The sequence below is a fragment of the Branchiostoma belcheri genome, unplaced genomic scaffold, assembly GCF_001625305.1.
Source record: "Branchiostoma belcheri isolate BF01 breed outbred unplaced genomic scaffold, Haploidv18h27 scaffold124, whole genome shotgun sequence".
NCBI classification, from domain to species: Eukaryota; Metazoa; Chordata; class Leptocardii; order Amphioxiformes; family Branchiostomatidae; genus Branchiostoma; species Branchiostoma belcheri.
In genome coordinates, this window is record NW_017802647.1 from 271,516 (window position 1) to 295,906 (window position 24,391).

A 24,391-nucleotide genomic window follows, 5' to 3' on the forward strand; every position below is an offset into this window, starting at 1 on the left:
AAGACCAATAAGTCCCATACTATTTTTAAAAAGCTTGGATAACTTAATAGAACAAATTCCTGACGGATGATTATTATGTAGCAGATTTGAGTAATACCTTAAATGCAATAACTCCTACAATGCAAAATAGGTAAATATATATTAAAAATTACAGCTTTGTTATTAGAAAAATACTGAAACTCATAACTAGCCCGACTCAATTGTAACGCTATTGTTTTATTAATTAGGATGTTAACTTTTATTATCATATAGCCGGACGGCGTGGACCAATCAGAGGCCCGGATACCCGTGCTGTTATTTCCCGATAACAGCACATGTGGTGTTATGGCGGAATAACAGCACATGTCGTGTTATGGCTGATACCATTATGTTATAGGGTATAAGGGCATGCGACTCTTTCTGTAAACCTTTGTAGCATTTTTCTGTCCAATAAACTTTTTTGTTTAGCTTCATTTAAACTACAATTTGCATTAAATGAAATTATCCATATTTGTTTTAAAGCGTATAATATATTCGAATGTATTTTATGTATGTATATATATTAAAGCTGTTGTATTTCAAACAGGAATTGTGTTGATTGACAGTTTGGATAGGCTATATGATAATAATTTTAATGCAATGCCTTTTCCTCGTTGTATATGGTGTCATAACTGCATGGGCAGCTGCCATAACCACCTCATAAACCACCTCGTTCGCTTCGCTCACACGGTGGTTTATTCGGTGGTTATGGCAGCTGCTCATGCAGTTATGACACCATATACAACTCGGGGCAGTGCATTAACCCTTTATTATTCTATACGTCTTCTTTGTACTATGTTCATTAGCTGTTGCCATTAATTGTACGTGCAATAAAGTTCTTCTTCTTCTTCACACGTAGTAGTTAGCTAACTAACCTGCCACTGAATCCACAAAGACGCTGTACAGAATCCTAAAACTGCCGTTCCCGCTGTTATCTGACGTCATCACCAACACCATCTGTTGTCCGCTGGACAGCACCTCAGGTGGGACGTCACTGCCGCAAACCGTCGCAAGGACCATGCCCTGCTCGAACGTGCCGTCGTAAATCGAGAGGGAGTCGATGCACCGTCTGCTGTTGGTGGACTCGATGTTCAGGTCCAGGAACCTTAGGGAGATGCGGCTGTTTTCGAGCTCGCTGACAATCTGGGGATTCAAAAGAACCCATTATATGTCAGTATAGGAAACAACACAAAAGTTAGTACGAAACCACATTTAGAAATGACACTTTTACAGGATCATCCTGTCAAGAACAAAAAAATTGCACTATCGGCACGATCATCCTGCCAATAATGGGGAAAATTCCCCTTGGATATTCTGTCAATACTGCGAAATTTTCTGTTATTGACAGGACGCGGATAGTGCAAAATATTATGTTGTTCACAGGATGATTGTGTCAATTCTTGCCATTCGATTCCTTTTTGAAATAGAGGGAAAAGAAGGAAGTATTATATTATAACAATGCTTCAGACAGGTACATGTGTAAATTCCGACTGTTTTAAAAGACTACATCTGCTGTAAACCAATGATTAGCCAGGAGTGTTACAACCCAAGCAATTGTTACATTACCACATGATATAAAAAAAAAAGACTGTAACGTTTTCTGACAGCCGAACTTCTCTAGTCAATGAAACCCCCAGCAGACAACGTTACGTTCTTGTTAGACATTCCGGACCCATACATCTGCTTGGAGATTACTCAAAAGGGGATGATGGTGATTTGTTGAAAATCTTATACCTGATAAAGCGAGGTTTTGTAGCGGGTTTGTTTTACGTGGGGGTGCTTGGGAGGCAGCCAGATAGAGACAGATCTACCGGGAGATACATCTGCCGAGGCGCTACGCTCCCGGAGGAGGCATTCAGCCTTGAGTGAGTCAGTAAGTGATAAAGAAGGATATCGTATAACAAACCGTACGAGATAACACTAGCTGAAATTGTGTTACATTGTAGGTACTCTAATACAGTTCGAAAAGGCTGGGATTTGTGACGTATTCTGACGTATAGACTATGGAAGTTTTGCGTTCGCCTTACTCTGACTTGACAGTTGACTGACGGCCAGTACTCAAACCGTATGAAGCCGGCGAGGTGCACCCTGGGCGCCACATCGGTGGGTAGGGAACACCAGGTGAACATGTCAACTGGAAAAAAGGAGATACCATTGTTCTGATGATTCTCTGTACGGTTTTATGGGATGGACAGATATTGCAAACTTCTACAGTCGTGAGCTGACAGATCACCTAACAGAATTCAAAATGCCTTGTACAACATCAAAAGGTGTAAATACAGCGCTTGGCTGAAGACAGTTCTTGCAAGAAAAGGTTGTCATATCGATGCAGAGAAAAGTAGAAGTAGCCTCTACCAGGCTTGGGGAGGCGGCGAACTGTTCTCGCAACGGACAAACTCCCTTGGCATGCTTATCCCTCTATTTGGCCGATTTCTACTCTTTCCAGCCGCCTCCCCAAGCCTGGTAGAGGCTAAAGTAGAAGGTCTAGCCAACAAACAAATAAACAAACAACAGCAATAACAATAACAAAAACGAAGTAACTATTTGACTTACAGTCTACTAAAAAAATGATGTGAAATCAATAATAATATTTGACCTTACTTGTTGAATATCTAGCCACCATAGCCTGGACTGCCCTGGAACATAATGCTACTAAAAATCCAGATACCAAAATATTCATGTCGAACGTTTCATGGTTGGAATTGAAGAAAAACTCCCGTCTGCACGACGACCGCTGACTCTCTACTACATCTTCAAATGAAGTTCCAAGGCTTCAAAGTTACCAAGCTAGAAAAAGCCAAGTGTTTTCCCCTGTATTTAGCAACAAGGTCATGACGGGGTTATGGGTAGTCAGGAAAAATGACCCCTTTTTTGTGAGGTTCAAGGAAGAATGTTGAGACTTTCTTAAGGTTTATAATCGCATCGTTACCTGTAGTTGACACACCTGTTAGAAAGTGGTTCCAGCAGCTTAAGTTAGGAACCTTGATCCCCGATATAGCGTGCTACAAGAGGCTTACGGGGTAAAGCGGTTGTAAGGTGACTACTTGAAGTTCGAGACGGATAACTGGTTTTCATTAGTGACGCTTTGTCGCGCTTTGAAATTCGGACTTGAGGGTCAAGGATTAACGGTCGGCATTGCTCTTGTGACCACCAGAGCACGGAAGAAAATAACAAACAAACTAACAAACAAACAAATAATAAACAAACAGGAAACTCTATATAAACCTTGACTCGTAACGGCACGGTGTGAAATGTTATCTTCAGGGGTAAACTCAACTCACTGCTAGAAAGGGTTCATTCCCAAACAGATCTTCGGGTGTAAAATCGCAAAGGTTTCTGACTCACCAACAGAACAAATGGACGATATCTAATCGGTAGGAGCTCAGATTAGCTTAGCTCAGATGTAGAGCACACATTAGTTTCTTGGTTGTTAAAAGATATATATTGTATTGTAAATATAATTTTTTTAATGACAGCATCAAGATTTAATATGTTACTGAATTAAAAAGTTCATGCATCGGCCGGGAATCGAACCCGGGCCTCCCGCGTGGCAGGCGAGAATTCTACCACTGAACCACCGATGCTGAGATAACACACGGATGCAAACTTGGAAAATTGAATAAAAACAGGTGTTACTGTTCACGCGCAGAGACCTGCAGGCTGGTATTTAATCGCTTGGAGGCGCTTCCAAGAAATACTAGTACTTAGTAGTGTGAAGAGGAATTCTACATTGTATCTAGACTAGATAGTAACATATGGTAACGTCCAGTGGGTGAATCTGACCGCAAGTGCTCCGACTAATAAGGAGTCATAAAGACATATGTTATAAAATCTTTATCAAGCCACGAAGAGCGCATATACAACATCAATTGAATGTCTAACGCTATATGTATTTATATATGACCTGTGTTACCTCAAGTCAACTTGAACGGAGTTCTAGATAATGTTTTACGAACTTCAAGGACTTCAAGAGTTTTAGACAAAGAATGGTTCGATTGGAAAGTAACGTTTAAGTCCTTAGTTCTAAACCTCTCAAAGAAATAGAAGACACTTAACCACCGAACAGGGGTGCCAAAAAATTTATCAGAATTTTATGGAATTCATACGATCCTTACTAGGAAACATACGAAGTTTACGGAATACATAAGATCCTTACTAGAAACATACGAAGTTTACGGAATGCATACGATCAATTACTAGAATTAGAAACATACGAATTTTACGGAATACATACGATCCATTACGCGGAATACATACGTTCCTTACTAATTTGGTGACTTGCACCCTGACGATCACGTGACATCGGCAGCAAATACAAGTTGGCGGACTAGTACTATTATAGCGATGTTCTCCCTACAATACCTTGGTTTCAAAGACTTTTAAGGGCTTGTCCTGCCCTGCTAAATCCAAAACAGCACTTATGCGGACTTCTTTCACGACATAGTAGCCTGTATTTTAGATCAAATAGCAGGGCGATGCTGGAAACAGTACTCTCCAAGCAGAGGTTTGGGTTTGGGGTTATTTTTGGCATGTTTTTAGGCTTTTTTATCGGAGTTTCTCTTTTGCACTGGAATTTTTTCCCACCAAACTCCAGGTGCTTCTCAAGCCTGGTAGAGACTGAGGAGATCTGATGAGTGACCGGGTACATTTTGCATAGCGACCGCTAGTCGGCGCTTCTACTCCATGGCTGTGGGAAGGTGGAGCAACAACATGGCGGAACGTCAGGGTTTGGAAGAGACAAGCTCTAGGGAAGCTCGGAAGATTGCCCAGAAATGTCAGCTTCTCGTTAAGGCGGAGACTCGCGCACGGGTGAAAAAGGTTCGAGGATACTTCTAAAATCGTTTGAATGTTTCATTGTCGGTTGATTCGTGAGATTTTTAAAGAAATGACTGCAGTTTCGAGTACGACATGTTGCACCCCCTGTGTAGAAGCCACGTTATGCTGCTGTAGTTTTGTTGTGTGTGTGTAGTCGCTGCTTTTTTAACGTCCTAACCAGCAGCATCGTCAAATTTTGCATTAAAGCCAAGCATTAAAAATATATTCGCGTTGTTATTTTTGTCCAGATCTCTGAGATTTTGAAGAAACCAGAGGACACTAGAACCAAGGAAGAGGTGCAGATTTTACAGCAGTCGCCAGACGTCGTTGCTGACATGCAGAAGAGAGCTCGTCGGAGGGATAAACTGAAAGAGCAACTGAAGGAGGTCTTCATAAATTCATTTGTTCACGCATAAGGAAAATTTGCATTTCTAACATCAGTCAAAACACAGCATATTATCAATGAATAACACTAAAATTTCTGCATATATTTTCTCATGAATTTTTTTGTCATACAAACTGTATAACCTAACAGGTAGAAGACCCACCTGAAGTTCTGTGTAGGAAAGCAAGTGAGCTGGCCACAGCTGTACAACAGGCCAGGCACCTGGTGGTGTACACGGGAGCAGGCATCAGTACGGTTAGTTATCACCTAACTTACCAGTTAGTTAACTTGTTAATTAACCTGCACAGTATTGTATGACTCCGAGATGTCCTCATCAGCAGTCCAACAGGTGGCATTCACTGGAGCAAATACATTTGTTTTGATGTGTTAGTTAGTTAGTTAATAGTTACCTAACCTGTTTTCAAAATCATATCCAGTTGCTTGAGTAACTGTTTTTTGGCATATCGTATTACCTGGATGTCTAACCTTCATCGACGTACCTAACCTGTTAGTTTATCTGTAAAGTAAGTCATGTTAGCTTGATGGCCATAGCTACATTTGCAAGCACATTTAACTCTCGGAAGACGGAGAACAACAGATCTGATGCTAAACCAGATAGTGAGAGTGAGTGAGCACTAGTGGAGGCATCTTTTAAGGTTTTAATTTGTTAGTTAGATAGTTATCTGCACTGGAAGTTAACCATTAATATGGCATAGAGTGCTGCCATTTTTTTACTCCACCTTCCAGGCTGCCTCTATCCCTGACTACAGAGGACCCAACGGTGTGTGGACACTGTTACAGCAGGGAAGACCTGTAGAGTATGTAACATCCCCTTTTCCTCCTATTATATCATATTATCAGAATGTGTATGCAGTTGAATAATAGTTGTTCTATGCCTGTAACTTTTGTACTCTATGTTTGTAGTACTAAGTAAAGACAAAAATGTTGGCATAGAAAACTACATCTAATCCATTTGGATAAGATAGCAGGGTTTTTTTCAGACATACAATGACAATGTACCTGTTATTAATGATTTGTATACATTCCCACTACTTTGTTTCAGAACCAGGAGTCTTACTGATGCTCAGCCTACAGTAACTCACATGGCGTTGGCCAGGCTACACCAGGAAGGTTATGTGAGTAGACTTCCTCATTTTAATGTTGACACTGTTAGACTTTAGACTGTTCTGACAGATGTAGCTGTTTTGTTTTATTTGTCTTTCTTACACCTGTCTGTGCCCATGGCAGGTGAAACATGTGGTGTCTCAGAACTGTGACGGGTTGCACCTGCGGAGTGGGTTACCCAGGCAGGCTCTGTCTGAGGTCCACGGGAACATGTACATTGAGGTAAGATAAACACAAACACAACATTGTACCAGAAGGCATTCTGTATACATCGCGATTGGTAGCCATGTAAAGTCCTTGTAAGATGTGTTTAAACCTCGTGCAAAAGCCTTGTAACTGCATGCACTTATTATAATTAGCTACAATTGTATGTGGCTAACCACACACGATTACATGATCATCTACATGCTCTCTACACAAAGACATGAGTTTGATTTAAATGAGAAGTGCATAGCTTTTACATGTGTTTTAATCAAGACCTGTACAAGTACCTGGCTGTTGGTCGCGAGCTGCACACTTGCACACAGACCTGTACTGAAGTGAAGTGATTCCATGTGTTCCTGCAGGTGTGTACAGAGTGTGATCCAGAGTTGGAGTACATCAGGTTGTTTGACGTGACGGAGCGGACGTCATTACACCGACACATGACAGACCGCAGCTGTCACGCCTGTGGGGAGCCACTCAGGGACAGTATCGTGCACTTCGGCGAGCGCAGCTGTCTGGAACAGCCACACAACTGGGAGGACGCCATGGACAACGCCAAGAAAGCAGACACTATTTTGTGCCTTGGGTCCAGTTTGAAGGTTATTTTTCATTTTATTTTATTTTATTTTATTCACATTTATTTTTAGTTTTAGTTTTAAAGGAGTGGGCAAAAAGTACATACTTACCTCCCCTCTCTACACACACAGATGCAGTAGCATCAACAAAACAAAAACAAGATACGAATAACAATAAAGAGAAAATGTGGCACAAGATGTGCTGGTGTACAAATCATAACAAATCAGGTAAAATGACCATTCTACAAAACAAAGTTGAAGGTTGTTATGATAGTAAAGGCTACTGACTCTTTATCCTTCATTGCTCTGCCTTCCCTTATTTCCAAACAACTTTATGTTTACCTGGAAAATTATATCCCTGTAACCTTCAGATTTTTTGCTGACATACATATTTATGCATTTTCTTACCATCAGGTGCTAAAGAGATACAGCTGTCTATGGGGTAAGACTAGGGTCTTACACAAGAGGCCCAAACTCTTCATTGTCAACCTACAGTGGACACCTAAGGATGACAATGCCACACTGAAGATTCATGGTGAGGGTAGTGTTTTTCTCTACCTCCTATTTTAAGACCATTTCAATACCTTACATGTACCTTTAAACACTGTATGACAAGACCAAGAATGATGTTTTGTTTGCTCCTGTTGTATCCAGGGAAGTGTGATGAACTGATGGTTCTCCTGATGAAGAAACTGAGACTGGACATCCCTCTGTACAGAAGGTACAATTGTCGGTTTATCTTGATGTGAGAAAAACAATGCCGTTTGAAGTGGTATAGCCTGAAAATGTTATCTTATTTATGCTTCTTTGGGGACACTCTCTTTTATATCAAAACTTCACATGTAATCAAGAAGCTTTAAGATGCCAAATCTGATTAACAATGTAGTGAATTGCCCAAGAGATATATTTAAAAGAAACAAGAATTCGCTGTTTTCATTTATTTCATCTTTACTTACAGAGAGAACGATCCCATCTTCAAGTTGGTGACACCGCTGCTATCTGATGAACATGATAGCTTCAGTACACGTCAGCTGACCCTACCAACAGACACTACCTCACTCAGGACTCAACAGGAATCTCTGTCACCCACGTGCAATGGCAATGAGAAAGACACAGACCAAAAAGATCATTCCTCCTACAAGCCAGGCTGGTTTGGCAAGGGTTGTGCCAAAAGGAGAAGCAGTACAGCAAAGAGGAGGAAATCCAACACCACCACTTCTACCTCTGTCAAACTTTCTGAATAGACCTCTGCCTTTTAGATCTTGCAGATAAAATATCTTGTAGTAATTTTATAAAATTGCCACCATACATGGTTGTAGAAGAAAATTTTGAAGTACTATGATGAAATTTTATCTGAGTTTTCCAACAACAGCAATTCTTGGGGATTTGGAAAACAGATGCCTTTGACAGAAAACACTAAATTTGCCGTTGTATTCTAGTGGTAACCATTTTGCTGTTTTTTTTTTTTTAGAATGCATTAGGCTGCTTTTACATTGTGATAGAGTTTACTGGGTAGATTTCCAGGATAACTGATTGATTTAGTTCTTTGTTTAACCTACTCAGAAACAACTGCAAACATCAACAGACTTTAGCAAATATAAAGAAGGCATCTCTGAACAGCAGTGCCAAAGTCAAAGAACAGGTTAAAACTACTGGGTCTTCTGTTCTTGGTTTTGGAACCAGAATCTCTCACAACTTCCCTGTAGTTGTGCATACCTGTGAGACAGAACACTACAAAACAACGTTTACCTAACATCCACAAACAAAACAGCTCTGTACCAAATGACTGATCCTTTCAATATGCAATATTTATTGGTGTTTGCAACATAAATTATGCAATGATTCTTTAACATGTCATCTTCAGGGAACTTCTTATCTCCATTCAGGTTTTTTTTATTCTAGTGGTGTCCTGGTTAACTCTAATAGAGCCCCAAACTACTGACTTTTGTATCTGTTACATGTATCTGTTGTGTGTTACACAAACAACAATGGTTTTGTGAAAAAAAATCAAATCCATACAATTGCCTACAACATAACATCTCAGGTTTTACAGACTCCAAGTCTCTAAATGTCATTCAAGCTTTTAAGACACAATGAGAACAAATATTAACAGAAAGTGGTTTTAAAGTCATAACTCAATAGAGATCATAACTCTAGTGATGATAAGTCTATGATGAACTTGTGTACTGATTTTAAAAGAGCACAGGGCTTGAACAAGGGACTTTTACAGAACCTTTACATGAAATGTTTGTGGGAATTTTCAATTCTGTTACTCTTGAAGGCAGGCTGTCATGTTTTCAATAGAAATTGATCTAAGTGTTGTGAAAGTATTACCATCTTAATACAGAAAATGTGTGGAATTATGGAACATGGTGCTATTGTTACAGAGACTAAACCCTAACATAGATTTTTTTTTTTTTAATTGTAGAGTTGATTAGTAGTCTTAGATTGATTTTAAGGGGAAAATAAGTAGATTTTAAACTTTTGGAACTTTTTCATTCTGGTGATATTTTGTTTGCTGTTTCAGGTTGGACCTGTTGTAAAGTTATCAAGCTGTAACCACTGATTTTGTGGTTACCAATTGAAAGTTGTGTTGCAGCACAAGAGTAGCTGCTCTCTAGACTTTTCACCCCACTTAATGTTTTAGAATACATGTACTAGTACCAGTACTGTTAGTTCATTTACTTTTGAAGTGGTTTACATGATATGGTTTACATTAAATTAGACTGTGGTGTGTTTCCTTGTGTTAAATCAAATCCTACTAACTTATTCTATGTTATCCCTGTTGTTAGAAATCTCAATAAGGTTACCAAAGAACAGGGCATGTCAGTGGCATGTTTTCCCCACTTTGGAAATGCCCTACTGGAATATAGTTACATATACAGTGTTTATTGGTAGGTTCTTTCTTTTGGATTGTTTATGAATATACAGAGATTGCTTGCACAATGCAGTGCATGTAATGTTTCATGTTTAAGATTTTGTCTGAAAAGATGCGAAACTCTGGGATTAAAATGGTTTTCTTTTTACTTGAAGAAAGTTTTTGGAAGTTTCTTTGAAATTCATAGCTGGCATCAAGTGTAAGCCGTTTAAGATTATGTTGAAACCTTGATATAAAATAGTTACTACTAGTATATCTAGTTTCTTACACCGTGGTCACTTTCAATGTAAATGCTACCCGTGACTGCTTTTCTACACTGAATTACTAGGCGGCGCTGTTGATTAATGTGCGCTGTGGCGCTGCGCACTGGGCGTCCGTTTGACGGCAAGTCGTAATCATCGCCATCTTGTCTTCACGTCGTTCTCCCTTGTTTGCGGCATGAGCGCCCAAACTTCCGCAGAAGCGGCGGATTCAAGCGCCACAACCACCACAAACACACCGCGGGATGGTAAGGAACGTTTTAGTCCCACAATCGTGGGATTTATCCACGTAGATCGCCAGAAAATGACGAATATGCGTCCAAACTGACATGGCGGTAAAACCGTGCCAGGAGAGTTTTTTAGGGGGCAGGAGGTCGGATAGAGGGGCGGGCTTTTGGTTCCGAAGTGAAGTTTACCCTGGCCTTGATGACGCGTTTTCATATAGGCATTGATTTTTATATCAAGGTTGACAGATTTGATGGCTTTTTATCTCCAGTGTGTTTTCTAACTAAAGTGGGGAGGGGCAGAAATGGCAGCACTGGGCGCTGTTTGGATGGCCCCCTGGATGGCTCTTCCTACCCAGCCCATGACCACGCCCCTCCCCATGACCACGCCCCTTCCCACTAATCCACTATTGCCTTTGGCAGGACCATCCTGTCAATTATACAGGTTTTCCTACTATTGACAGGATCATCCTACTCTGTTATTGACAGGATGATCCTGTCAATAACCATTTCCTTCACATTGAATCATTTGTCTAAGATGTGGGGAAATCTGCTTACTTGGCAGACAAGGAGGTTTTGAAATAGATGGAAAGTAAGAAATTTGAGAACTTGCATTCTTCAACTCTTCAAGAGAATAGGGAGTTTCTGACTCAAACCAGTTGATCATTGATATTTACTGTTAGAATTTTTCCCTGGAAACCCCTTCAGAGATAGTAAAAGTTATAGTATAAAAGTAAAACAAACAAACAAACATTGATTGAAAATCTAGTCTGAACATTGCTGCACCTTTGTCAGGTAGTGCAGCCATTGACAGCCACAGATGTGGCACGTGTGGGCAGGAGTTCAGGGGACTACCAGAGTTCCTCCAGCACAAGCTCAACACAGCCGCCTGCCGAGACTCGGAGCTCAGCGACTGGTGGGAACAACAGAAGAAAACCCTGCTAGCACAGGGGCAAGACATGGAAGAGGGGGAGGTCCGCACATCCAGTAAACAGAAAGGTGTCTGTCAGTGATTTATGATTTCATTATAAAGACAATACATGTATCTACATACACATGTATTACATATATCACAAATGTAGTAAGTGTTCTTAATTAACATGGAAAAGAGGTGTATACCGTGTATTATGAAAACAAGAAGCTGAATAAATTTCAGAACTTTACACCCAGTACTGAGATACAAAAACAAACACATGCCTAAGTGTAGTTTTTTTTTAAATCTAAATGTCTTTCATGTCTTTGCTCCATCCTCAGAGGATGACCCATCTGCCGTGGCTAAAGGCTCGGTGACAACTGTCCATGCTGAGAGAAGGTCGGCCAGGCATGCTGCTAGGCAGGGTACGTTCATTTATCCATCAGTCCATCTAACCATCCATCCTTCCTCCATCCATCCATCCCCCATCCATTCATCCATCCCTTCATCCATCTATCCATCCATCCTTCCTCCATCCATCCATCCATCCTGCTTCCATCCATCCAAGCCTTTGGAGTTCCCTACATCTATCCCTTTATCCATCCATCCCTTCATCCCTTTATCCATCCATCCCTTCATCCATTCATCCATCCATCCCTTGATCCCTTCATCCATCCATCCCTTCATCCATCCATCCATCCTTCCATCTATCCATCCATCCCTTCATCCATCCATCTATTAATCCAGAACTTCGTTTTGTTTCCTTAGCAATGGAGGCTGCAAAGAAGTCTGCTAGCACATCCTCTGATGAAGATAACAGGCCGTTGACCCCCAACACGTGTGCCATCTGTTCTAAACACTTCCAGAACTCCTACTATCTCCAGAAACATGAGCTGAGCCACAGGGAGGGCAAGACTATGGAGTGTAACAAGTCAGTAGTGCATAACGTACTTTGTATGTGGAAAGATACAAAACAAATGGGAAATTTCTGACATAGATCAGAATTTTACAGAAATAAAGAAACCTGCACCACAATAGACAGAGGTTTCAAATGAATAGTATTACATAATGTTGCTAAATTTTAAAGGGAAATATCTTGATATGTAAACCGTTACTTTACATGTATTATCCATGACTTACAAAGAGTGCTTCCCTCGAGCAGTTAAAAATAGTTTCAAAACAAAAGAAAATACATCCTGCATTGTGCTTACCTCTAGAACTGACCCATATGTTACAATAAGCCCGTCCTTGTTCACAGGTGTAACAAGTTCTTCAGACGACCTTCAGACCTGCGTGCTCACCAGCGCAGTCATCGGAGTACCCGGCCATACTCATGCGAAGTGTGCGGTAGATCCTTCAAACAGGTCTGTTCACACAACAGTCAAGACTTTCTCTTGCAGTGTAGAATTTCCATATATGGCTATTTATGGCTGTTACATTTACCCCCTCTGAGATTTCAAATTTCACTTGGTTATTATTTGCAATACCAGCATCAGGTTCTACGAGCCCACCAGAAGACTCATGCAGACAGCAGAGACTTTAAATGTGACAAATGTGGAGACGAGTTTAAAACAAAAGGATCACTGAAGAGGCATGAGCGTAGGCACACAGGTGATGACACATGCACAATACTGTTACTTCTATTATATATACTTAGTACATCATGTACTATACTTTTAATGGCTACACTTTCATCATAATATATATGCTATACTTCTGATTTGAAAAACTTCAAAAAGAAAGATCAGAAGCCAATAAGCTTACAATACAAGTACATGTAGCTTTTTAGTCCATTAACTTGGATGTGAATTTTGTTCACAAACTTAGACTTTTATTTTTTTTCTGATACATTGTATAATTCTGTTTGCTCCATTGTTCCATTTGTTGACTGTCAGCACATGTGATGACTCCCCCTGCAGGTGAAAGGCCTTACAAGTGTAACAAGTGCGGCCGCGGGTTCTCGGAGTCCGGTGCCCTGCTGCGACATCACAAGGCGCTCATCCCGTGCACGGAGAAGGCGAAAACGTCCAACTTCAGCCAGGTCAGGGTTCGCTCCGTCGACAACCCCGATTCAGCAGAGACACTCGTGCACATGACCAGGAGCAGAACAAGGAATGCTGGGAATGTGGCAGCAGAGGATGCTGGGAGTGCTGCAGGGGATGGAGCAGGGGATGATGGGAATGGAGAGGCAGGGGATGATGGGATGGAAGAGGTGGAACCTGTTGAAGTTGAGCTGGGGATGACCTCTGTGGAAGGTCAACTAGAAGGGATACAAGTTGAAGAAGCTACCACTGCTGTAGAGGGGGAGGAGCCTCTGGACAATATTGAAGAAGGTAAGATAGGCTCTTTTTAGTTAGGCAAAGCTTTAATGATTTTTAATACTAGTGGCCAAATTTTAATAATTCATTATTGATATAACAAAATATGGTGGAAGATAGGAATTTGGAAATAAAATTGTACAATGATACTTGCTTATACATGTAGAAAAAAATATGCACAAGTCTGCCCCTGAACAATTTGAACTAGTGCCGATGTTTCAATAAACAAGCTACACAACTCTGTAAGTACAAACTGATGAAACTACATGAATTTACATATCAGTTCTTATGTGGGACATATCCCTGCAATTCCCCCACAGAAGACGGTGAAGGAAACAATCAGGACAGTCCCAAAGAACCCCCTAACCAGTGCAGGGTGTGCAAGGTGGTTCATCCAACCAGCAGTAGCCTGAAAGTACACCTGCTGACTGCTCACCTACAGGTCAGGACAGGTGTTCAGCTGTCGTTGTGGTCAATGTGCTATACTAGTATATGTAATCAACTCGAATGGTAACATTTGCAAAGCAAGTGCATAATGTTTGCCTTCACTTATGGTCTGCTTATGATCTTAATTCTTACTCGAACACATTCATATATATATGGTGAGTCTAAATCAATCTTGCTATAAAATTGTAACATGATGTAACCAAACACATGGTGACAGACATCTAGTTCAGGTCATTGACCTTACTTGTTTGGAGAAGAAGAGGAAGAAGAAACAGACAGGGACTGCACTCAGTCTTGTAGTTTGTAAGTTTGGGAGTTGATAGGTTTTGTCAACACCAACAATGGCTTACTAATCTTGTTGAAATGTGGGGAAGGGTTTTAGAAACTAGAACTGTCTGTGGGGCAGAGAGCTTGCAGCATTTCTTCCAAAGGATGACAATCCCTGCCTGTAAAACTGTTCCAAAGCATCTGAAGGTGACGCGTTAGATAGGGCCACTGTAGGTAACACCTGTATTTTATTCCAGAACATGCCGTTCCGCTGTGGTTTGTGTGCGTTCTGCACGGGGGAGCGGGCAGAGCTACAGAAGCACATGCTGGTGAAACACCGGCGACACCTGGGGGAGGGGCAGTACCTGGATGTGGTGCAGGTGGACAGTCAGGGCAACATCCAGCCTCTACCCAGGCCTCATGATAAACGCATGCCTGAGATGGCTGCTGGCAACACAGAGGAGGTAGCCTAAGTAGCCTGAGATTCAGGCTAATTCAGCTTGTGTACTGTTGTAGGGATGGTTGGAGCAGACAGTTTAGTTGATCTTAGACAACAAAAGGTGATACTGAGAGTTTTGCACAGCTGTAAATGATATTGAATTCTGTCATACCTACATCCGGATCCCACTACTACTAGTATACATTATATGTATAATCGTAATATTTCTAGATGAACCAATTTTGGACAAGCATGTACCTTCTACATTTGCAGCATGGTGACAGTATTTAAGTTAATTTTTTTTTTCAGTTTTCAAGGATTTACAAATATTTACAAAATGTTCACCCCAGGAAACAGCAGCAGATCTGCTTGGAGAGGCGATGGCCAACTCTGGGATCTCCTCAGATGAGACAGAGATGGTCCACACTGCCATGCAGACAGAGGAGACAGCCATCGACGTGGAGGGCAACCCAGCAGCAAACGCCGCCTTGGAACAACTGTTGGAACTGCAGCACATGGCAGAGTCAGCCAGCCAGGTACATTGTATGCAGCAGGTCTTGTAGGTCTGACATAATATAAGCTACTCACATTTATCGAATCTAGCACAAAAGATTTCAACAGACTCCATGCTATGGACAGATTCATAATTATTATATAAATTATCTTCAAATGCAGCAACTCTTACAATGCAAAAATAGGTAAATACATGAAAGACTGTTTTGTTATAATATTAGAAATTGATAATTATAGCCCTACTTGATTGTATACAGTATTATCTCTAGATGCTTAGTAATTAGGTTGTTAATTTTCATTCTATACCCTTTTTTGTACTTTTGTACATGTTCAGTAGTCATTGCCATACGTTGTACCTTGTACAATTGTTGTGCAATAAAGTTCTTTTTCTATAACATGATTAGACCATGAGTCCCAATGACAGCAGTCATAGTCATCACCAGCAGTCCAATCATGTACAAACATACAACACTTCTCGGTGGTTTAATGTGTTTGTTTCTACCGTAGCCTCCTGTGCAGGCTGGCTTACACAGCCACAGGACCTTACACAGGTGTCCACATGAGGGCTGCAACCGGAGTTTCCGTGGTTCCAGTTACCTCAGACTGCACCAGAGGTCCCATTCAGGTAATTACATTAGTTAAGATTAAATCATACAAAATGAGATCCAGGGCTTAAAACACCTTATATATTTAACAACATACAATTTGACAGCTAAAAAAATACAGCCTCAGTACATGTATTATGAACCTGTACGCTTTACAACTTATATCAGTCAATGGAAAGGTATAGCACCCTGAAAGGGGGGTAACCCCGACCAAAATCTCTCAAGCCTTTATAGTCTATGCCTGGAAATTGTGATCTCTGCCTTAGAACTGCAGGACTCCAGAATGAGATCTATGCTGCTTTGACACAGATCTCATTTACATTTCTTGATTGATTGTCATTTTTCGGACCTGTCATGCTCTTACATAAAGATTTGGCCCTCCCTCCATTGCAGGAGACCGCCCGTTTAAGTGCAGTATATGTGAAGGACACTTTGTGTCCCGCGATGCCCTGAAGCGACACATCGTGACTCACAATGATGAGCGCAGGTACAAGTGCGGGGAGTGTGGCAAGCTGTACAAGCGAATCTCCCACGTGAAGGAACACCTACGTGTGCACTGCCCTGACAAACCCTTCCAATGTCCTCACTGTAAGAAGCACTACAAGACCCAGGTGAGGAAACCCTTCTTCTGTAAGAATATCCTAAAGTCTTAAAGTCTTCATTTGCTGGTGTTGTGACCCACACAATTAGCATGAGCTTGTATTATCTTGTGGCCTATCGGATGGACATTAAGTCGAAAGTATCATGTTTTTGGAGAGCCATACCTCTGGCATGTTAAAGATCCCACTGCACTTATTTAAAATAGCAGGGGTCCTTCCCAGTGTAAGTGGTTCAAACCTTAAACTTATAGTCTAGTGTCTTGGTTGACATTTTTAAAAGTTGATAGTCACCTGTTATGTCAATCTTGTGGTAAGTCTGGTAACTAATGAAAATAAATATCCCTCATCTCTTTTAGAGCTCACTCAGGGTCCACCTACGAACCCACGACAGTGACATGCCGTTTTCCTGTGAGTTCTGTGAGCGAAACTTTCGCGAGAAGGCGTCACTCGTCCGCCATCTGAGGACCCACACGGGAGAGAAGCCCTTCAAGTGTTCGCGGTGCAACAGAGGATTCGCTGAACATGGAACACTCAGGAGGCACCTCAGAGCAAAGGGTTTGTGGAAAAGATTACAGTTTTTTCTGCATTGTGGTCAGTATCGGTCACCATCTAAGTCCCTAATTATAAAAAGAAATACTGAACAGTGCAGAATGTAGGAATGTAATGTTTCAGTTGATGCTTGACCAAGAAAGATGTAATGGTGAATTGCTAAGTAAGATTCTGGCTCAAAGTTTGGAAATTCATTGTCTTGTTTTTTCTGAATGTTTTGTTAGCTGCCACAGTCATCACAATAGCTTAATAACTTTGATTTGTAATAATGTCAAATCTGTAGGTGGATGCCGGGTAGCCAGTTCTTCAGGCCAGGCACCAGGTATGGATGCAGTGGACGCCCCTCCAGCAGAGGAGGTCCCCACAGTTTTAGTGGAGTTCTCCTCCATGGTGGCAGATACACAGTCTTACATCATCCAGGGCTCCGACCACGGACAAGATGGCAGCACAGAGGGGCAGGCTTCACAGACTATACAGGTATCATGTCCTATTTTGGCTTTTGTTTGGGTAAAGGTAGTTTTACGCCTGGGTGGAGAGACAAGTAGTATAAAGTGCCTTTCCCAAAGATACAACATCTGTCCAGGTATCGAACCGGAACTTCTCAATCTTGTGTTAGCCAGCCTAGCTCACTTGGCCTTTTGATACCTTATGGCTTTTGATCAAACTAACTAAAATTTGCATCCTTCTTGGCCACCCCTTGTAGCTGATGTTTTTGGTATGTCCCATGCAACTTGTATCCACCATACAAGATTCAATTGATTTACGGTTGTCATGGTAATGTTTAGCATTCCTAACTCTGATTGGTCCATGTCCTGTTGCAGGTGATGGAAGGTGTGACCAATGACCAGCTAGTAGAGGCACTGAGAATTGCCCAGGCCAGTGGGGAAGTTCAGGAGGTCCAGGTCCAACAGGTTGGAACTTGGTTATTGGTTATGTTATTGTTAATGCCTTAATCATTATGCCAAACTTATGTACACAGTCAAATCTGCCCAAGAAGACCACTCAGGGGACCAATAAATTGTGTTTTATGTCGACAGGTGGTCACTATAGACAGGATATCTTGCTTGTTTAAGTGGGAAAAATTAGCTAAGGGACCACCAAGAAGTGGTCACATTGGCTAAGTGGTTCTAATGTAGAGGTGGTCACTTGTACATGTTTGTCTGTAGTAGACTTTAAGTTTGAAAAACCTGTAGTGGATGTGCTACATTTGATACTGAGTAGACTTGCTACTTGTTGCTGTATCCATGTGTTTATTGGTTATTTTGCTCAATATCTCCCCCAGGGTGAAGGGATGGAAATGTCGGATCAGCACGGGGCGTCTGTTGTGGTGACCAGCGAGGTCGTTCACCTTGACCCGTCTGTCATCATGACGGCGAGCACTTCCTCCACTGGCGACATCCACAACCTGCCGACAACAGCTGAGATGGTGCCACAGGTCACTGTGTCAGAGGTCATAGGTCATGCTGGAGGGGAGGGTCTTGGCCAGGAGGTGACAACTGTTGGGGAATCGGGCGGCAGGATGGTCAACGTGGTGAAACTGCACCCTGGGAGGGACGATGGCAACGTGCCAACAGACATTGAGACAGTCGTAGTGGAAATGCATTGAAAACGTAACTTTGGCTGTGGTGCATATGCTAGGGATTAGTGTAATCTACACAGCAAGGTGTGATCTTAGTTATTTTGAATGAATTCTTTTAAGTGTTTTAAAAATGTTTTGGGGAGAGGCACCGGGACTAGTACAAGTTATAATGGATTCAGGGAAGAGGCTGATCTGAGAATTCTCGAAGTATTTGTCACCACTGCAAGATGGGAGATCCCTCTAGCAGCTGCCTTTTAAACTGCAGATTATGATAAGTCTGTCAATGGCCAAATTGTACACACATCATCCCTCCTTCATAGCAAGCACATGTACTTTTTATAAACACTTTATACTGCTTAAAACATTTGTCCCTAGAATGTGTGAAAATTGGCATGTCTGACATAACTCAGAGTTTGCTTGCTATTGAGGGGTTTTCGCTATGCTATTGTAGACATTAGACATTAATAAGGTATAGAAATTCTGCAATGCTGATTACATCTTAGCAAAAATTTATATTGAAGAAAAATGTTTTTTTTAATAATGACAGAAGTGAATGTTAAGAGAATTTTGTGTGGCTATTCAGGGTTCAAAATACTAGTACATGTACTGACTCTCTCTGTGCAAGTCATGGTTTCTGTGGAACTTATTGGAGACCCCAGGTTGCCCAGTGCAAAAGTGACTGATTCTGAAATAAGCTGCATCCCGCCTCGGCCAGCATGTGAATGGTACTCTAGTACTTTTACAAGTGCCGTGGCTTATGGCTTGAGTTCGAAAATAAACATCCAGTGCTAGCTTTTGGATAAGGTTGCCTCGTGGGCAACCCAAGGAAAAAGTATTTCAAACCCTGCCTCTTCTCATGCTACCAAGGGTAAGAAAGACCCACCACTCTAACCAGTGTTACAAACAGTGAATGTTCAATAGCCTTGTGCTACCCTTCAGCAGAATATGCAGAGTAAGAAGGTTAGCTATTTAATTGCTGATTTTCATGTACATAAATAACGGCAAGACATTAGAATTTGTGGCTGAAACTACATTGATTATACCAACATGTAATTTTAATGCAAGTAGAAGTAACATACTGCTGAAGCACTGAGAGTTGTTTGTTTCTTTTCTAATTGTTTCTGATGGAAGTTGCTCAGACATTTGGCCATATTTTGGCTATATACACCAAACGTTTTGTAAACAAGCTGACCATGCCATGTTGCTTACAATTCACAGCATAGAAACATAGAACTTAGAAGTGCTTCTAGTATTATAGAAATACATGTATTGTGAACTGTATTTCTTGTAATCAATGAACATGCAAAATACATGGCACTGCATAGTACATGTACAAATGTCACACAATATAGGGTTTGAAATGGAAGATTAGTTAGGACATTCCATTCAACATCAAAGTATCAACATAGATTACATCTCTTAACCTTCTGACTGGTACTTAACCTGGTAACCAATTCTGAGTTGGTGCCTAAAGGCTACCTTAGCAGGATGAAGGTTAAAAACAAGTGATTTACTTCTTCCAAAGGGAAAGTGCACCTACCAGTGTGAAGCCCACCAGGTTGTCCTGTTCAGGAGAGGTATGAGGGACATCCTGTTGGGGTTCACACTGATAGGTGCATAGCAATTGGGGCAGCCACAGATGTCACATAGCAAGGCAACCTCAGGCAACAGAGAACATATCTTACATCTGGAATGTTTAGATGTAATGACTAGTTCCTGTTGTGCCAGAGGTTGCCAGTGTGACTGCCCCTGCTGGCTTTTTTCCACAGGCTTCCCCAGCTTTCGTACCACAGTAACTGTCACAGTAAAAAAAATGGGTAAACCCATGAGAAGAAGCCACCAAGGACAGCCAGGGGAGGGGAGGTTCCCTATGGGGTCTCTGTGAAAGCTGCAACAGTGTGTCTTGGGGGCAGCAGTCTTCACTCCTGACCCCCTTGTGGTCCTTGCAGCAGTGGCTTTCACTTGGTGGCACTCTGGAGCCAAGTTTGGGAGTGAAGGAAGCTGACAATTGGGAAAAAGATTGATGTCAGATGGGCAATATTCTGCACAGATATGTTGAGATCCGTGTATATAAATTGCAGATGTAAATCGTTGATTACTTTTGTTTCTTTGCCATTCCATTTCCTGTCAATTTTCTCCATCCTACTGTGAATCCAGGTACATGTATATAACTACAATAATTTTGAGGGAAATCACCTCCTCCTTTTATTCTGATGAAATGTTATATGTAATGTAAAACAAATTCAGTCTTACAGTTCAAGTGCCAAGTTACATTCTCACCTCAGGGTCGTCACTGTTCACGAGGCTTCTCTCTCGACTGTCCCCACGAGCACCAATCATAGGGCGGCTAGGTGATCGGGCGCAGTGTGTAGGACCGTAATGTAGCTCATATCGGGACAATCTCTTCGTTGTCACAGCTTTGGGCACAAAGATGCCTTCTCCCCACACATACAGCACTGGAACCTATGAAACAAGTATAAAATACACTGTATTTAGTAGATGAGGACCTCTAGTGATTTTGTAATGAGCTGCAGCAGCTAATGTGTCTTACATGTATTATTGTTTTAGTTCTCAGTAATTGATTTCCATGCCAGGCAAGGTAACTAGAACTTACACACACAATACATACAACATCAGCATACTTGCACTTGATTTAACATTTAGCTAATGATCCAAAACTTTGCTAACATCGATTTAAAAGTTACAATGCTTTCAGAAGCAAACTAACTTTTGTACATCATCTTTGTAGAACAAGGCAACAAAAGATCAAATCAGGTGCATAAAAAAATGATCAATTTACCTCCACAGGATCCAGCAGGTGGAACTCTAGATCTTCTTCTGTACCACAGTACGAATGTTGATCTGGATCGGACTCCATAGGATCCAGGAGCTGTATCACCTCTGTATTACAGTATGACTCCATAGGATCCAGGAGCTGGACCATCTCTGTTGCAAAATCTGACTGCTGATCAATCTCAAAAGGATCCAGGATCTGGATCATTCCCTCCCTAGCAAAATCTGACTGCTGATCAATCTCAGTAGGATCCATGATCTGAAAGCCCTCCTCTGCAGCGCAGTGTGACTGGACCTGTGGCAGTGGTACACTGGACGTGCATACAGCCAGTCTTTCCTCGATGCTGTGAACATCAGTCTCCTCATCTGTTGTCCACTCCTCACTGTCAGACTCGTATATTGTACCCACCTCAATCCTTGGTAAGTATACTCCAGTGTCAAGGGCATGAAGTTGATGAATTTCCTCAGCCATGGCCACGTCACAAGTCACAAGCTTGTTGTGGGGTGTCTCGCTCTCGGTCTGTCCAGTCTCCTCATCAGTCCACTCCTCACCATCAGACTCGTATATTGTCCCCACCTTGCTTCTTGACAAGCAGACCCAACTGTCATTGTTAAGGTCATTGAGCAGCTGATGCTCATTAAGCCCAGTTGTGTCACAGGCTGCAAATGTGTCATAGGGGTTTACCCTGTTCTCACAGTCAGAGAGACTTGTCAAGAACTTTCTCAAGATCAAGTCAGGGCCGCAGTCATCGTCCACACTGGCCCGAAACCTGCACACCCACTGTAGAGTGAGGGGGAACACAGTGGTGTGGTTGTTGCAGGGAGTCTTCTCCATGAAAATATCCTCTTCTTCCTCGTCTGAGAAATACAGATCATCCTCAGCCATCTGAAGTCCATCAACCTGTGATAACAGAAACAACAACCAATGTAGTTATCTACTCAGGACATAGTGATACATAAACATATTCTATATCATCAAACTTAGTGAAAAACATCTCAACACTTTGCAGAAATATCGAATTTTTGTGGGATATCCATTGAACTGCCTGCCCTTACAATATTACATGGACGTCCTGAACCGATGATATGTGAGTAAAAAGTCATTTCAGCACCAAGGACAGGTTCAAGGAGCACAACTGCTCGTTAGTTTTTCATGCTAAAAGGCACTCTCGTGATGGAAATATGTTACGATGATAGACTTTTGACAACACAAAGATATCACCTTAACGGGCCTATTTATTTTCTGCACAGGACAACCTGACCTTTTCCGGCAGAAAAATCCTGTATTGCATGAACTATCATTCTAGTTTCAGACATTTTATCCCAATCTTTTCAGTCCTGGCATAGCCTGGACGTCAGACTAGGTGCCGGAAGTGATCTAGACAACTCAGTCGGTAACTGGGTGGGCCGGGGCTCATGGCAGACGCTCATTACGCCCGCTGTATATCGTCACTAAAAACCCATACAGCCGTTACATTTAAGCACTCATATCTTCTGTACTTAAGAATTGTTTCCTGTCGACCGTATAGGTTATAACCAACATTCACGACCACTGTACAAGGAGGTTGTGGTGTCTGCCATCATGTTGCGAGACGATATAAGTTACATGTACTGCAACTCAGTAGTGCAAGTGTTGAGCCCGCGTGTCTTCGTATCTCCGCACGGGCAAAATGTCCAAAATGCCCCCACTAACCATCAACAGACATTGTACAATGTTAAACCCACCACTAGACGGTGTTCTTGGACTTGATTTCTCTCCATAATCTTATTTTCCAAAGCCAAGTTCACGAGCGTAACCTTCGCCATGCTTCTGGTCACGACTTTCGAACAGCTCTGGTTTCATCTGATCTGAAGTAAACAAAAGCTGTGGTCATGGCAACCAGAAGCAACCAATAGGAGACGAGATTAATTGTACCGATTCAACCAATCCGCTGCTGCGATATACTTGACATTGACCAATCAGGTCAGTACTCTTTTTATATGATTTTTCGACTGTTCCATTTGGAAAATAGGAAGGAGGTGTGAGATTGTTTTTTTTTTGTTCGTTCCTTTATTTTTGATCCAGTTTGTTAAGTTTAGCAGTTCAAGGAGGTTATAGTTGAAATGGTTTGAATTTATGTTGATCTACTGAATCACTAGTGCCTGTGATATGTCGGACCCTCGCTGAAAAAAAAATCAAGGCAATCTCTGTTTACCTCTTTCGTATGAAATTTACTAGTGGTCTATTACAAAGTTACTAGTACTCAAAGTATAGCCGTGGCGACTATTGATTCGGGCTTACATTGCATTACCCTCTGAGGGTAATGCAATGTAAGCCCGAATCAATAGTCGCCACGGCTACTCAAAGTAACTTCATCGAAGTTGCAAATGAATAGATGAGTATCATATTTATCATTTCGTGCACGTTATTTACAACTGTTGCATGAAAGGCATTGTTTATAGGTCTTTGTTTGCTAACAAAGAATGACGTAGTAGTTTTGGGTTCACTTCAGGTCAACATTGTTTACAACTGACAAAGAAATGCCTGGCAGACTTGTCATGCATTGTGCAGTTATGCAGTAATCATATTCTCCGCCGTCATGTGTGAGATATGCTGGGCTATACGTGTTGGTTTAATATTCCATGACTACTAATAATATACGCGACCCAGTTTCACACCCAGATCTTCTGACATGTTGTTGATATATCAGTGGTCAGGGAATTTCCCATAAGGCCTAGCGCTCTAAGATGGCGCCGTGCAGTTCACCGATCGATGTTCCTGTTCTTCTGAACGAAATTTCCTGATCATCTGCGCCAAACGGGCTCCTTGTGCAAGGCTGAGAGGCATGAGTGAAGCTAGGGTATGATTCAGAGGCCCTCCGGTAGCCGACCCAGGCGACAACGCA

At 41.7% G+C, this 24,391-nt stretch overlaps 4 protein-coding genes and 1 non-coding gene across 7 annotated transcripts in view; 2 read left to right on the forward strand and 3 right to left on the reverse strand.

Moving 5' to 3' along the window:
• Window positions 1–2,147, reverse strand: part of LOC109463266 — a 4,244-nt gene extending 2,097 nt beyond the window's left edge. The window contains exons 1-2 of the mRNA XM_019760007.1: window positions 2,046–2,147; window positions 894–1,161 (exon numbers count right to left, since the gene is read on the reverse strand). Of these exons, the coding sequence (XP_019615566.1) occupies window positions 894–1,161; window positions 2,046–2,147 (370 nt within the window). The remainder of the gene's footprint in view (window positions 1–893; window positions 1,162–2,045) is intronic.
• A 1,384-nt stretch (window positions 2,148–3,531) lies between these two features.
• Window positions 3,532–3,602, reverse strand: Trnag-gcc. Its single transcript has one exon. It is a non-coding gene; the product is annotated as a tRNA-Gly (tRNA).
• A 1,101-nt stretch (window positions 3,603–4,703) lies between these two features.
• Window positions 4,704–10,154, forward strand: LOC109463311 (NAD-dependent protein deacetylase sirtuin-7-like). Its single transcript, XM_019760068.1, has 10 exons — window positions 4,704–4,836; window positions 5,082–5,219; window positions 5,369–5,473; window positions 5,966–6,036; window positions 6,282–6,354; window positions 6,467–6,565; window positions 6,910–7,146; window positions 7,537–7,657; window positions 7,777–7,843; window positions 8,081–10,154. Exons 1-10 carry the CDS (start codon window positions 4,729–4,731, stop codon window positions 8,364–8,366), a joined length of 1,305 nt encoding a protein of 434 aa, XP_019615627.1. The 5' UTR covers window positions 4,704–4,728; the 3' UTR covers window positions 8,367–10,154.
• Window positions 10,155–10,365: 211 nt separating this feature from the next.
• Window positions 10,366–19,938, forward strand: LOC109463309 (transcription factor E4F1-like). 3 transcript variants are annotated; one of them, XM_019760065.1, is made up of 16 exons: window positions 10,366–10,514; window positions 11,283–11,483; window positions 11,739–11,822; window positions 12,166–12,328; window positions 12,656–12,761; window positions 12,888–13,008; window positions 13,317–13,730; window positions 14,039–14,157; window positions 14,687–14,893; window positions 15,219–15,404; window positions 15,889–16,006; window positions 16,380–16,597; window positions 16,942–17,140; window positions 17,418–17,611; window positions 17,956–18,045; window positions 18,417–19,938. In XM_019760065.1, exons 1-16 carry the CDS (start codon window positions 10,439–10,441, stop codon window positions 18,738–18,740), a joined length of 2,820 nt encoding a protein of 939 aa, XP_019615624.1. In that variant the 5' UTR covers window positions 10,366–10,438; the 3' UTR covers window positions 18,741–19,938. The 3 variants fall into 3 exon arrangements, with proteins under 3 accessions (XP_019615624.1, XP_019615622.1, XP_019615623.1); XM_019760063.1 differs by having other exon boundaries at window positions 14,036–14,157; window positions 18,417–19,929; XM_019760064.1 differs by having other exon boundaries at window positions 10,366–10,508; window positions 11,280–11,483; window positions 14,036–14,157; window positions 18,417–19,926.
• A 155-nt stretch (window positions 19,939–20,093) lies between these two features.
• LOC109463310 overlaps window positions 20,094–24,391 on the reverse strand; it is a 5,382-nt gene continuing 1,084 nt past the window's right edge. The window contains exons 3-5 of the mRNA XM_019760066.1: window positions 21,514–22,312; window positions 20,994–21,176; window positions 20,094–20,714 (exon numbers count right to left, since the gene is read on the reverse strand). Coding sequence (XP_019615625.1) covers window positions 20,250–20,714; window positions 20,994–21,176; window positions 21,514–22,312 — 1,447 coding nt within the window. The 3' untranslated portion in view covers window positions 20,094–20,249. The remainder of the gene's footprint in view (window positions 20,715–20,993; window positions 21,177–21,513; window positions 22,313–24,391) is intronic.